Here is a 13,807-nt window from a genome sequence, read left to right as displayed (position 1 = left end):
AGGGTCTTATAGCTTATCCTTTGTTGTACTGGAAGCTAGTACATTATCGTATTTCACAGCAGCTGTTTGTATTGTGCTAAACCTTCAGATATCATGTCATACAGTATTGAAGCCTTTCATTCAGCGATGAAACATCCCACGCTTGTCACATTATCCAAATATTGCATTTTTCAAAATATTGTATTTATGTTTTATGTTCATGAAACATGTTCGGCTTAAAACTAAACCTAAACTCACTCCATCTGCTGTACACGCAACATCACTCCTTCTGACCACAGAAAGTGTCAGTTGATATTGAGAGCAATGGTTATCGTGCTGAGCACCACAATGCGTATGGTAATTAATCGTACTACTGACTGCGTACTCCAGAATGAACAGTAGAAGATGAATATTGCATTTCACCAATCAGTTGATGTGAATGCGGAGTACTGTAATCTTCGAACTGTGATTGGTTGTAGCAACACTGGCAAAGCATTATCCCGAGAGATGATGTAGAGTTCATTCCCAGCTTCATGGGTGTCTGATCATGTGATTGATTAGATATAGGATTTGTGCTCGTGCAGTTTGCAACTTAACGCCCCTTTTCGTAAATGGACCTCTCCATTGCTATACCTCTCACTCAGTATATATGGGAACTTCAAGTGTGATGAATCGGTAAGGTGTTTGTTTCACATTAACATACAACAATGGAACGTCCAACACTTGTCATTGTGTCCATAATGCTCATGTTGGGCCTAGCAAGATGCGAAGACTTCTCTCGTTTCCTTGTCGACATCACTGAGCCAACAGGTGTCGCTGCTGTACAGACCACCATGGCAACTGTAAACAGAATTTTGAAAGATACAGGCGATGCTGATTTCATCTTCAAGGTAAGGAAAATTTAGATACAGTTACTCTAAATGCCTTTTGCGGATTCAGCATTCATGTAATTGATTGGCTACTGGTAAACACATATAAGATGGTCCACGACCTGACAAATGACCCCGATTTGCATACTTGAGAACGCTCCACAGAACGATCCACTTGAAACAAGAGGGAGACAGGTTGTCTGATAAATATCGAGAAGTTCATTTTCCCCATGCGTTTCACGCATGAATTGTTGTAGCACACTCGATTTGGGAACAGGTACAATCCCAACGAAGTGAATCAACACAGTATACTGAGCAAATATGTTTAGGACCACCGATCCATTTCACGAAGCAAATGACATTTTCCTGGGTTATTTTAAACAAAACTGTTGAATATCTAAAATGCTTGTCAATGCCCCAATCATCTATTTGTCTTCGTCTTAACTAGAGGTTAGCGTGGAATATCAGTATCTTATGCCTGAAATTGCACTCTTATCATTCGAAGGAATATGTGGTGTCGTTTTAATGGATAAAGTTGACGTTTCGTCTGCTAAATATTAAATAGATAATAACTACATATAGTTAATTATGTTTCATTTAACTTTTTAATATGTTAAAAGTTTTCTGTTACTGAATGGTGGTGGCTAAATCAGAGTAGCAAGGGGGAAATATTTTTATCCCATAATTTTGTTCCTATTTCTCTGTACGGGCTGATTTTGTCCATAATTCCGCTGGTGATCGACCGGTAATACATGTCTTGGAAATTTATACAACCGGTTCCAGAGAAATGGTAAGTGTTCAAACAATATCTCCAAATTTCTGTCATATTTTTATTATGGTCACCAAAATTGTGTACAGAAAAATGAAAAAAACCTTTTGACATTGATAAGTCAGTGAGAAATATCTTTGTACACAAATTTGTCGGTTTAGGGATTACTCAGTACCAGACTCAGTAGATTTATCAGTGGCTAAAAAATTATAAAATACAGACAATTCACCAAAGATTACTCTTTTTTATGACAAAGTATGGGGACAGTAAAAACCTGATATAGTATGTGTCAGATATTATACAAGACACAACAATGCTGGAAAATTAGACGGACTAACTGACTTATGCTTTAATTATCACTCTCTGAATCAGTCTCGGTGTGTGAATCATTTGCAAGTCCCAAGTCAATCACTAGTCTGTCAATTTCCCTTTCTACTGCGATTTCGCGTTGCCAGTAACCATCTTCAATTGTTTTAACATGTTTACAACATTCCGACCATTCTTTTGCACCGATTGCAGACATCCTTTCATTTATGGCAACTCTTAAGGAAACTTTTTGTGAACTGCAACTTTTGTAAAGCGACATAATTTTTTCACATTTGCCCAAATTAACTCAATCGGGTTTAGTTCTGCGTGGTATGGCGGGAGACGTAGTGCATCATGACCATGTTGCTTCAACATCGTGTCTACTCTGTGGACAGGGCCCGATTTGTTGGATTTTGCAAGAAACAATAGTTCGGCTTTAAGCATTTTCTCATCAAATGAGATATTGTGCCTTTGGAGCCACGCTTTTATGTCATCTTTTCTGTTGGCGGTTGGCGGACATTTGTCCTTTTGCTTGCTATGATATGGTGCATTATCCATAACGATGACAGAGTGCAGTGGAAGGTTTGGGATCAACTTTTCCTGGAGCTATTTGGAAAAATTATCAGAGTTCATCTCGTCATGATAGTCTGCTGATTTGAGTTTGGAATCAAAAACAAGCAAAGCATTGGGAACAAAACCGTTGTCACTCCCTGCATGAACCACAATAAGCCGAGGTCCGGTGCCAGACCCTCAAGTTGCCAACACTTTGGGACAATGTGGTGTACATGCAACCATGTTTCATCGATAAAGATGAGTGTTCGATTTTCTTCTCTGTCTTTATTGCACGCAAGTATTGCAAACGCTTGGGAACAATGTCTTTACGTTCCATTAAAAGTTTACGGTTTGACTGCGTTTTTCACCACCTAAACCCCATGTTTTTGAGATTTTTTCGAAAACTTTCCTTAGAACCCTTGTAGTTCAACTGACTCTTTGCCATATCATACATCGTATCCAGAGTGGGTAGTTGTTTTTTTACGCCATATAAACTTTGTACAAATTGACGGACTGCACACCGGTCGAAATCATCAAGTTTGTAACTGCAAGTTTTGGGTTTTGCAACTTGGTGGGACTGATAAATGTAGGTCCACTCGCACTCCTACCACCTTCTGCCTTAATGCACTTTAAAGTTGCCGTTGAGAGTCCAGTAGCAAGGCTACATTGTAAAAGAGAATCTGCTTTGGTTGCACAATATTTGTCCATATACATGATAACATTGTATACTACCTCCCTTGCCTGAGAATGAACTATTTGCCCATGTTTTCCTAACTTGGACATTTTTACTACAACTGAAATCTGTTTAACAGTTTCGAGACAGGTGTACAACAGTAGCGAGACTGGTGTTACACAGTAGCGAGACAGGTGTTAATCAGTAGCGGTGTTGATCTCATGTCACGGTTAGCATGTATTGCACGTGCATAATCGTCAAGCTACCTGTAGGAGCCAAGTGCACTCGCCCAATTCGTTGTACCGGCTCTCTTGTCACAAATGCGTTTTGTGCGCAGGATCATCTAATATGTGTCTAGCAGTTATACATTATCAAATGAAGAACAACGAAATCAAAATATGAGTAAGAAGTACACCGTTCAAATTGATGCGTTTGTGTCTTTTTGCAGGTAGTTGGTAAACCAAGAGTATTAGCAAGTAAGTACACACTTGACAGTCTACATTTAAACTGCCTCTGTTGATCCAAAGTACCATCAGGGTTCCTTTAGGATGTAGAGAAGGGCGATGTTGAGTGTGAGCGAGTTTAGATTTATTCAAGCTATATGGCAGGACGGTGAGTGTCATCATATGGAGTGTTCAATAGATCTTGAACCACACTTGGAAGTGTCTTATTCTGCAGTGTCGTATTCTACATTATCACACAGGCAAACAAATGTAAATATTGAGTGAAAGTAAGTGTGACACAGACAAATCAGAAAATCTCGTCAGAGCCAAACAATGCTGTTAGTGCTGATCATGGTTGCGTTCAGCATTTGGTCTGTTATAACTGACCTACCGAGTGCGCATGCTCTGTTTTTGGGCCGTATTTGGCCCGTCGATGTATGTTGACAGTCGGATAACCGCCGACCGACACCCTTCCACTTCCATTTAATTCAACAATTTGAAACCGTGGCCAAGATACTCTCTGTATGTTTGTTGTATATCACATCATAATGGCAGCTGCAATCAGTACAATATGTGCTACTTCTGTCTGCACTGAAGGTTAACAGCCAGGTGGGATATCCATGGTACAATATTTCATTAATTTCAACAAATTATGTTGTGTGAAACAACACAAAGGGTCGGAAATTAAGTAATGTATTTCTGTTGGAGAGATACAAAACATATTTCACGAACCCATAGCTTCTTTCTTTTTTTGCTGTTCAAGAATAACCAAAGACTTACCATCTAGTTTCATGACTCTCTTAACCATGATCTCTTTTCAGTTCTTAATCTATCCAGCCTGTGTGATATACGCCCTCTTGAAAAGAAATTGTTAGAGGCTAAACTGGACATCACTGTGAAATCTCTTTTCCTCGGTGAAAAACTTGCAGCTGATCTGGGAGTGAACCAAACCCTTATTGCAAGTGCCCCGCCTCCAACGAACCTAACTGGTGACCACATTTACTTTTGGGATACAGTTTTCAGAATGGAAGGTAAAACATGTTTTGAGTTGCACCATATACGATGTTGCGATTTGCAGGCAAACGTCGTGCCCAAAAGGAACATTGGTTTTATGATGTACACTCTTAAAAACGTAGGGGAACTGTACTTTCAATGTACAATTGTCGAAATGAGGAGATATATGGGATTGAATCAATGTTGATACAATAATAATGGATGTTTTGACAATGCATCACCACATGGATTTCAGTTAAAGCAAAGCTGTCCGTTCAGTTATCCCCCTTATTAGATGACTGGAGAATGGCATGAAAATTTCAGGTTTACAATTTTCTGTCAGTAGTGTGTGATTTGACCCTGTACACCCTGACCATGCACAGATGCAAGAAAATTATCGGAAAAGGGTTTATCGACTTGCCTGAGAAACGTCAAAATTCATAATGACACCCCATGCCTGCGTAGGAGAATCTCACATTGTGCACGTGGTGATAACATGAAATGATGCCGCATACACAAGATGAATGTCATGGAAACGTTCCTCAAGGGTTTTCGTTCTGCCAGACTTCAAAGTTCAGGTTCCCCTACTTTTGTTTGAAGAGAATATTTCTTTTCGAAAGCAACCTTTCACTCTTTAAAGTATGGTTATACAACCACTATAACTTGAGTCCCTGTATGTATTTAAATCATTGTATGTATTTGTGCGTATCAGGTCTAACAAGTGAAGAATACAAAGAGGAAATACGAGACAATCTGGAGAACAGCCTTAAGTACAGACTGGACAGTCACCCAAATCTCATTTATAGAGTTCTCGGAGTGTTTCCTATTCAGGTAAATTGTGGACTCGATAAAAACGTTTGTCTCTCCTGGATCAGTTTTAATTGCTTTCATTGACTGATTTGTCTGGTCCAAGCTGAATTGTTTGCAAACCAGAACATGATGTAAAAAGAGCATGACAAAAAACAATACTCAAGGGTTTATTCTGCGGCTGGTATTCTACGATATATTGAAAACATCTTATGCCTCGATTACTAAGTGGCATTTCAGTGAACGGATTAACAATGAAATGATGAATTTGGTTCATACTTACGTAAACATAATTATTTATTTAAATTCTTAGTAAAGAAAAGTTCATAATGGTTGTTTTGTTTGTAGATGATGTATTTTGCATCAATGAAACCAGAAGATGCTGAACTGGTTATCTGGCGCTTCAACCGCCGTAAACTGATTTTCACAGCAAATGTGACCCTGGTTCAATACCTAGACGTCTATCTGAACGGCTGTCAGTAACAATCTGTACCTTTTGCAATAAAGGAGTCTGCATCAGAGACCTTTAGTTTTGGAGTCGATAAGTGAGTGAGTTTAGTTTTACGCCGCACTTAGCAATATTCCAGCTATATTGCAGAGGTCTGTAAATAATCGAGTCTGGACCAGACAATCCAGTGCTCACGGAACAATGTTCGTATCCTGGAGGCTAAAGTTGTATCCTCGTTCAGTATTCTATCGATTGTTTCCCGAATGCAGTTGATCTGAGTTCACAACTGTTCGCAATTCGAGCAAGTGGCTTGTAATGGATGGCGTCTCTTATCTTCGAACTCACGTAGTCGTTCCATAATACGACGCATCTCATCCTCATCTTCTGTTTTAGATGAATCTTATTGTAGCTTTTGTTTTTCTTTGTGTATACGTTATGATTGTACACAAACTCCGTTTATTGCCTTGCCAACCAGGAGTAACAAGCATGTACATACACTGTCACACAATTGTCTCCTGTGAACCCGGGTAAATGAAATGCTGGCAGCAGAAACACTGCGGAAACTATGTCAGTCAGTTTGTAACTGAAACTCAACTGAAACCTGATGGATTCTCTAAGTTAACTGAAACTCAACAGAAACCTGTTGTAAGGTGGGTAACGGATAAACCCTTTGAAAGTGGGTAATTGTAAGTTTCCGTTATTGCGGAAACTCAGTGTTAACGAACGGAAAGTCACTGGATTCTAAGTGGAAACTTAAGTTTCAGTCCAGTTTCCATCAGGTTTCCGCGTTGCGGAAACCAAGTTATTTTTGCTGTGTTAAATATTAATATGCATAATGTCTTACAGTAGAAAGCTAAATTCTTTTCGAAGATTAAGAGAACCACTAGGCGTCAAAGCCGTGTGCCAATCAGTTACTATTACGAACAACCCCAGCAACATAGACCAGAACCAAGTACAGTTGGTTAGATTCCCAAACTTGGGTGAGATCGATGTCATAGTGCCAGGTGCAAGATTGGCGTTTAACATCACGTTGACTTCGGGCAACGACAAACGTGAGCTCGTGAATAATGTGGGCCATGCCATAGTCCAAAATTAGCGGTAATGAGGTGTTTAGCATAGACGACAGTGATGTGTAGTACTGTTACACAGACCTATGGAAAAGTGAGTGGGAACACGACAACAGCGTATACCAAGGACTCGGCAGCAGAAAATTGAATAAGTTGAGTGTTGGGTATGCCATCACACCAGATGAAACATAGTGAAAAAGCAATCGCTGAAGCATATGGTAACAGGTTTTGTATCCCGCTTGACTTTGAGTTGCTAACTGGGCATGCACTATTTTACCAAGCCGCCATTGGGGAGAGACTGGAATACGAACTCACGTCCAATGATTACAGCCATACGCCGGACGGTGATGAGGGTAGTTATGACATTGACAACATCTCATTAGAGTTCGACATGGTGACCAGTCCGGATCTTGCCAGGCAGATTAGAAATCAGTACTCTGGGAAAAATGACCACCCTGTATGATAGGATACTGCAGCACAGAACGATAGCATGTGACAGGAGCTACACCATATGGAATATCAACATGAACGTGCCGGTGGGATCGATGAAAGGTATTCCTGTGGAGGAATACATCACTTTCGAGAGAGACAGTGAGAATTTTTTCAATCCAGAAATCACCAAAGTAGAAGTGACACTAAAGGGAGTGCCTGATCAGTTATTTAGCCATGGAGCGCACCAGCAGTGGGAAGAAATAATGAAGCTACCGGTGATCAAACAAAACTCAATAGTCGACAATGTGGTCAGTGAACTGGATCTATACTCTGTGAATGTCGGTGATTACTTCACCAGAAAGTACACGTTGTGGTTGGATGTGAGGTCAATGGATGATAACACTCTACATGGTAGTGGGCGTTGCATCAACAACGGAAGCGAGGATATAACCATTCAAATAACTAAGAAGGCACAAAGACCTGGTAAATTGTATTTATATTTATATGTAATTATGGACGCGCAACTGAATATAGACAATGGGAGATTCATGCAAGCCATCTATTAGTGGGGGACACCCCACACCCCCGATAACTATACTGTTATCTGTTTTTGAAGTTCTATTCGTGTGTAACCTAACCTTTATCTCTAAGTGTTTCGTGTATGTTGGTTATTATTTTTTAAAAATAAAAACTAGAGTGCTATATTGTACAATGGAGTGTGATGAATAACTAGAGCAGATGTTAGTTGCAGAGGAACAAAAAGGCAACAAGCAGGGTGATAGACAGCAAATGACGGACGTGGAACTCAATAAATTAGACCCTAGGTATGAGACACAACTCGGGGTCGAGATGACAAAAGTCATAGTTTCTACTATTACCCAGATTTGCACAGGCATAGCGTCGCACTTTTAATCGATCCCACTAGAACGTCGTCTTTATTTGTTGGAGGACTTAGAGGAGGACCCGTCTATCGATAATGCCTTGAGCTACATCAGTTGTGCTTTGTATCACAAATACGGCATGTAACTAGTCCCGATGACGACAGCGATCATCACAGAAAAGCATTGTAAATTTAATAAAACAAATAATAACGATAATGAAATTATTTATATCATAGAATTTTCTGTCCCTTTTGACAGCAATGTGATTGGGAAAATTCAGGAAAAGCATGATAAATATGCGGACCTCGCCTTTGAAATGTCTTGCTTGCATCCAAAGTACACTGTCATCAGGCTCCCATTGTTCTCGGTGCCCTTGGTTTTGGTACCAATGCAGAAGGCTGCAGTGTTGGGGAGCCTTCATATTCTCCAGAATGTTCTTGGTGGGTTCGACTAAGCAGTGTTTCCTGGGAGAAGTCCCATTCACTGTCTGGGCTACGTGTAGAGGGGGGCGAGGGCCCTGAGCTGATGATGAGATTTACCAGTCTGACTGTGCCAGGATCACCCAAACCTTCTCTGCTGCATTCCATCCTAATCTGTGAATCATAATAATAATATCATAAAAGATGAATGTTGCCCAAGAGATAACCAAGGTGGACAGCCCAGTGATGGACAGCCCGGCAGTGGACAGCATGGTGGGGACACCCCACACCCCAGTGGAGCCAATGATGCAAGTCAGTAAGAAGAAGAACCAAAAAAGAGTTGAAGCTGGTAGGAAAAATGCCTTAGTCAAGCACAAAAAAATAATTATTACATGTGGGCGACTGTAGGTTGTGTAGTAGCCGTTGCTGGTGTTCCATTATATCTGTTGTGGGGCAAGCCCCCACACCCCCAACCCCAAACACAGCCAGTGGACAGCCGAATGGAGGGAACCCCCATCGACCCTCACATTATGTTATAATTAAAATTACATATTTCCTTAATCTATATTATGTCTCAGGGGAAAACATTAGATAACGACGCATACCACACATTGGTGGTTTCCGGATTAGCAGTAGGATACACTCGGTTGACTAAAATGATTATAAAACAACCCACTATAAAATACGACTTTGACATGCAAGATATTTTTATGCTTACCAAGAATATTGGTATGACAATGGCCACCAAAGACGTTCTGGTAAAACAAGGTATTACACCCAAAAATATTTTAAAGTAATATATATAAAATGGGCATGCTAACAATGATGGTTGGTTGATCTCTAGTGAATGCTCTAGCATTTTCCGTTAGTAATTTCCTGTTTTCTCAATTGACAGAGTCAAACGTAGCTGACATAGAAGCAGAGCGAAAACGACTCAATATAGCTGTAGAAAATCTACGATTTCAGCTTATTTACGAGAAGAGAAAAAGACTCATAAAATCATTCATAAAATCAACCACCCGAGCAAGTCGTCCTACCCATTCAGTGTTGGGGTTCCTGCAGACAGCTGAGTTGGGGGTCCTGACAGCCGATTGCAAGTCACGTGAATATTGGTGTGCAAACAAACGTTCGGCTAAGGAGGGATTGAATCTCTCAACTATGGCTTGACTTTGATGTTCTCCTGCCACAACACGCTTTATCTAAACATTGTGTTTGGCTAACAGTTGTGACATGGCACCCATAAATTCCTGGCCTGGGTCTGCTTGCAACATGGAAGGCCACGTCAGCGGACTGCGTTTGTATATGCGCTCGAAGCCATGTGCTATTTGTGTCGCGTTACCTCTGACGGTAGGGCGTCATGTGGACAGCTATTACCATCTACTGGGGTGTGGGGGAACCCCACAGTAGCCATAACAATATGTATTGACACCATCCACGGCTATCCATCGTTTTGTATCCATGGGTGATAGAGACGTCTTATTCAAAGTCAACGTGTATATCTTATGCCCGTCAGTACGAAGTGTATTCATCTGGTGTTTGAACGTTTTTTTTCTCGAATAGGACTGGTTTGTTGAGCGTATGCTTGATATGTCGTTTCACCACGGTTTTTTTCACACTCTTAGCCTTTCTTATTTCACGGTCATCTGCTTTCTTGATAGAATACAGCTTAGGCTTCAACCAAACGTATTCAGGGATTGGTGAGCCAGCACATTCATCTTTCATCTTACCTAATACTTTCTTGTTGATTTGACTGTGCTTGGGGTGGTCTCTCTGGTAATCGCTGGTATCGTACATGTGTATATTGTTTTTCATATCCTCATACACGTCCTTGGTTTGAATCTCCATCAGCAGGGAATCAGTATCCAGGTACAACACACCACACCTGCCGCTGTTGTTTCTTGATCTCGTAATAGTAGAAGTCATACATCAGGTGTTTACAAAGGTCTAGAATGCTCATACCAACATAGACCATTCCATTAAGTTTAATATGACTCTTTTTCACATGTATCGCCGCCAGGTCATCATTGAATATAGTACTTTTATTGTACGCAGGGCTCGATATGAGTTTCCTGGTCTTGCCTTCCACACTCAACCAGACTAGCCTAACGTTGACGTGTTTCGTAAATTCTCCATTGTTTTGCCGAATACAGAGTTGTCCATGAGTTTGAACAGGTTTTTATCGAAGTTGTTGGTGGCCAACTTTTACATGTGTGTGTTCATTCTAATGTTGGGTTCCATCCAGGGGTTTTGATCAAACTTCAGTATGCTATGTACCTTAGTCAGCTTCAAACCCAGTGATAGATATAGCTGCAAATTATGATAATGAACATTATACTTTGTTTTGTTCATCACAATTGGTACTAGTTTTTCAATGGGGGTCACCCCCATACCCCCAAGCAAGTTATGTTGGTACTCAGACATACAGTCTTGGTTAACCCTCAACCGTTCTAGTGCCAGGAGGTAACTATTGTGAGACTGGTGCAATTCCTCCTGGTATTCTAAGTCCACTTTGAGTATATAACCCTTATCAGAATCAGGTACAATACTCATGACATCCAGCTGCTGGTCAGGCACCTATTCGAATCGCCCTGTCAGTAGATACTGACTCATAGCCCAGCCGTACAGGTTGTTAGCATCGAGGTAGAGTAGATGGTTTGTAGGTTTATTAGGGTTATAACCTTCCACATACTTGTGGTTTGCTTTAGTATAATGTTTAGAAACCATAGAAATACCACCGCTAACCCTTTCTCAATAAACAAATGCAATAATTCTAACTCCACGCCTGTTTTATTCAGTAAGGCATCCCATGATAGTCCAGGACTTGAATAACACCATGCGGGGTCCAACCCATATTGTTTCGAACACGTTTTTCTGAAACACATCTGCCAGCATCAACACGTCCATTTTCAAATATCGTGGTAATCACCTAGATTCTTACAGTCTAGTTTTTCCCATAAATTTTTCGCTTGTGTGCAATCGTCTTGTGAGACAGACGCGTCAGTCAGCTTGCTATAGAATCATTCAATGGGAGTTAACTTTGTCTCATTAAACTTAGACAAGTCGTCCATATATTTGTACGGGTAAATACCCTTACGGAGCAGCAAAGCTCTAGTTTTCTCTTCTGTGTATGGATTAGTTATAGCCAAGTCATCTGGGTTATTAGCCTTGACTAAACTGTCTGGAGACGACAACAGAAACAGAACACTATCTATGAATTTCAACCTGTTTAATGAAAAGGATATCTTTCCATATTGTTTGGGATACAGGATATGTGGCCTTCTACCTTTGCAATAGCTTGCATAATCAAGTGTGAATCATGCCCACGTAGATTGTGAAACACCACTGGGATATGAATAAGCTTAGGGCTGATACGTAACTTCAGATTACAGTCATTGTGAGATACACCTCTGTATTTCCCTGTCACACGACAGTGGTCTCTAACCAAATCACCATTCAGACGTTTGCAGCATACATGACAATGTGTGCTTTTGATGTAGGCTTCCCAATCTGCTTGGGTCAATCACATGTGGGTTATGTTGTGCAATTTTTTCGCAATATCTTTCTCCTCATGTTGTAAAGCCTTTAGAAATTTCTCAGCCACGTCTGGGCCTCTATAAATGACTGGAGGGTTAGTTTGGCCATCACAAAAAACTTTTTGCACGAAACTTTTATTATGGGACTGGGCCACCGTATCGAATGGTTTAATGATAGCTTCGAAGTCAGTGTAGATAATGTATGTTACTGACATTTGATTTTTGTGGTTGATAAATTTCAATATATTGTTGCTTTTAGTTGGCATATTTACACGTACGGCTGTCTCCCCTACACCTAAGCAATCATCCCTGTGTGAATTGAGCAGATCGGCGCTAGAAAACCAGTGAAGACACCTTTCACAAAAGTGTTTCGATTGATCGTACAACAATTGGCTGAAATTCTTAATCCATGTTTAATGATATTTTACACCTTGTTGTATCATAAATATATTGATTGTTTTACGACTATCCTTATACATTAAAGGACATACTGTAAACAGGAAATATTCTGCGTCTGTTTATATTTTGCGAATTTTGCGTTTCTCTTCTCCACGCAAAAAAATCTCTGCGTAGTGATATTACGTGACGTAATTTTACTTCAACAAATATTTAGACATTCCTTCAATATTTATCAATACAAACACCACAAAACAAATGTTTCTGATGACGTTTATACTTTATTCTTTAAATACATGGACAAATATCAGCAGTCTTGTCTTCTTTCTTCTTAGCAAGGTAAGCCTTCTTCATGAATCTGACGGAGCTTTCGCCAATGTTCATGTTAAGAACAGAACTGAAGTGTCTGGCGGCCCTGGTATTTCCGTTGTCAATCACATACTTCGCGATCTTGGCTCTTGTGTTTGGAGAGCAATTATTATTTTCTCGTTTTCTCTTGACACCACGTTTAGTAATGGTTGTGTCATGGCTACCGCTATTTAAACTTTGTTCCGTGGTCTGGTTAACAGCAGCCATCCTCTTGGCCTTCTCTGGTGTCGAGGCCTTCAAGGGATCTGGTAGGCCTATCTCTCCATGCTTCTGTACAGTTACAAACTTCCACATTTCGATTTTGTGAGAGACTGACCAATCTGCCGTTTATAGTCACATGCCGACTGACACTGAGTTAGCAATCTCAGTGCCCACTGACACTGACTTAATACTGTTCAGATCAAAGGCATTAACAAGAAGCGATGTAGTTTAAGTAAACAATGTTGGTTTTGCAAATCCTCCTACTCTCGCAAAAATAATACATCGCAGAACAGGCTGATGGTACGTTGACGGAAAATTTTCAAGACGCAGAATATATCCTGTTTACAGTATCCTGTGCACTATTACGTTTTTACCTTTGTGTCCGAATACATTTATAGCTAAGTCTGGATTCTGTTTTTCTACATTTAATCACTGAGATATAGGGGTGTGTTCATCAATACCTTCCATATTCATCCCATCATCTTCTGGATAACTGGAAAGTGTGCCAGAATTATTTCCAGCTGGAAATTTGGCAGATCATATCGCTACCCTCCCACAATCATCACCACGACTTTTAACGTTAACCACAGCTTGTTTGTTCTTAAAATACGATCCACCTGTCAATGGTTTATAGTTTGCTATATCAAGGTAGATCATATTAATCATATCA

General features: G+C 40.3%; 2 protein-coding genes across 2 annotated transcripts; one reads left to right on the top strand and one right to left on the bottom strand.

The window, feature by feature from the left end:
• Positions 1–686: 686 nt before the first annotated feature.
• LOC137266280 (uncharacterized) lies at positions 687–5,874 on the top strand. The gene is made up of 5 exons (XM_067801769.1): positions 687–869; positions 3,597–3,624; positions 4,413–4,622; positions 5,297–5,415; positions 5,740–5,874. The coding sequence occupies exons 1-5, from the start codon at positions 687–689 to the stop codon at positions 5,872–5,874; spliced, it is 675 nt and encodes a 224-aa protein (XP_067657870.1).
• A 6,981-nt stretch (positions 5,875–12,855) lies between these two features.
• On the bottom strand, positions 12,856–13,230 carry LOC137265028 (uncharacterized). The gene has a single exon (XM_067800355.1). The coding sequence runs from the start codon at positions 13,228–13,230 to the stop codon at positions 12,856–12,858; it is 375 nt and encodes a 124-aa protein (XP_067656456.1).
• Positions 13,231–13,807: the final 577 nt, after the last annotated feature.

This window comes from Haliotis asinina, chromosome 15 (assembly GCF_037392515.1).
Source record: "Haliotis asinina isolate JCU_RB_2024 chromosome 15, JCU_Hal_asi_v2, whole genome shotgun sequence".
In the NCBI taxonomy this organism is placed as follows: Eukaryota; Metazoa; Mollusca; class Gastropoda; order Lepetellida; family Haliotidae; genus Haliotis; species Haliotis asinina.
This window is presented reverse-complemented; position numbering and strand designations above follow the sequence as displayed.

Excerpts from the sequence above, each read along its gene's own strand:
- LOC137266280 (XM_067801769.1), top strand. The coding sequence starts at position 687 with ATGGAACGTCCAACACTTGTCATTGTGTCCATAATGCTCATGTTGGGC. Across the intron at positions 3,625-4,412 it reads TAAACCAAGAGTATTAGCAA|TTCTTAATCTATCCAGCCTG; the intron begins GTAAGTACACAC and ends ATCTCTTTTCAG. Across the intron at positions 5,416-5,739 it reads TCGGAGTGTTTCCTATTCAG|ATGATGTATTTTGCATCAAT; the intron begins GTAAATTGTGGA and ends TTTTGTTTGTAG.
- LOC137265028 (XM_067800355.1), bottom strand. The coding sequence starts at position 13,230 with ATGTGGAAGTTTGTAACTGTACAGAAGCATGGAGAGATAGGCCTACCA.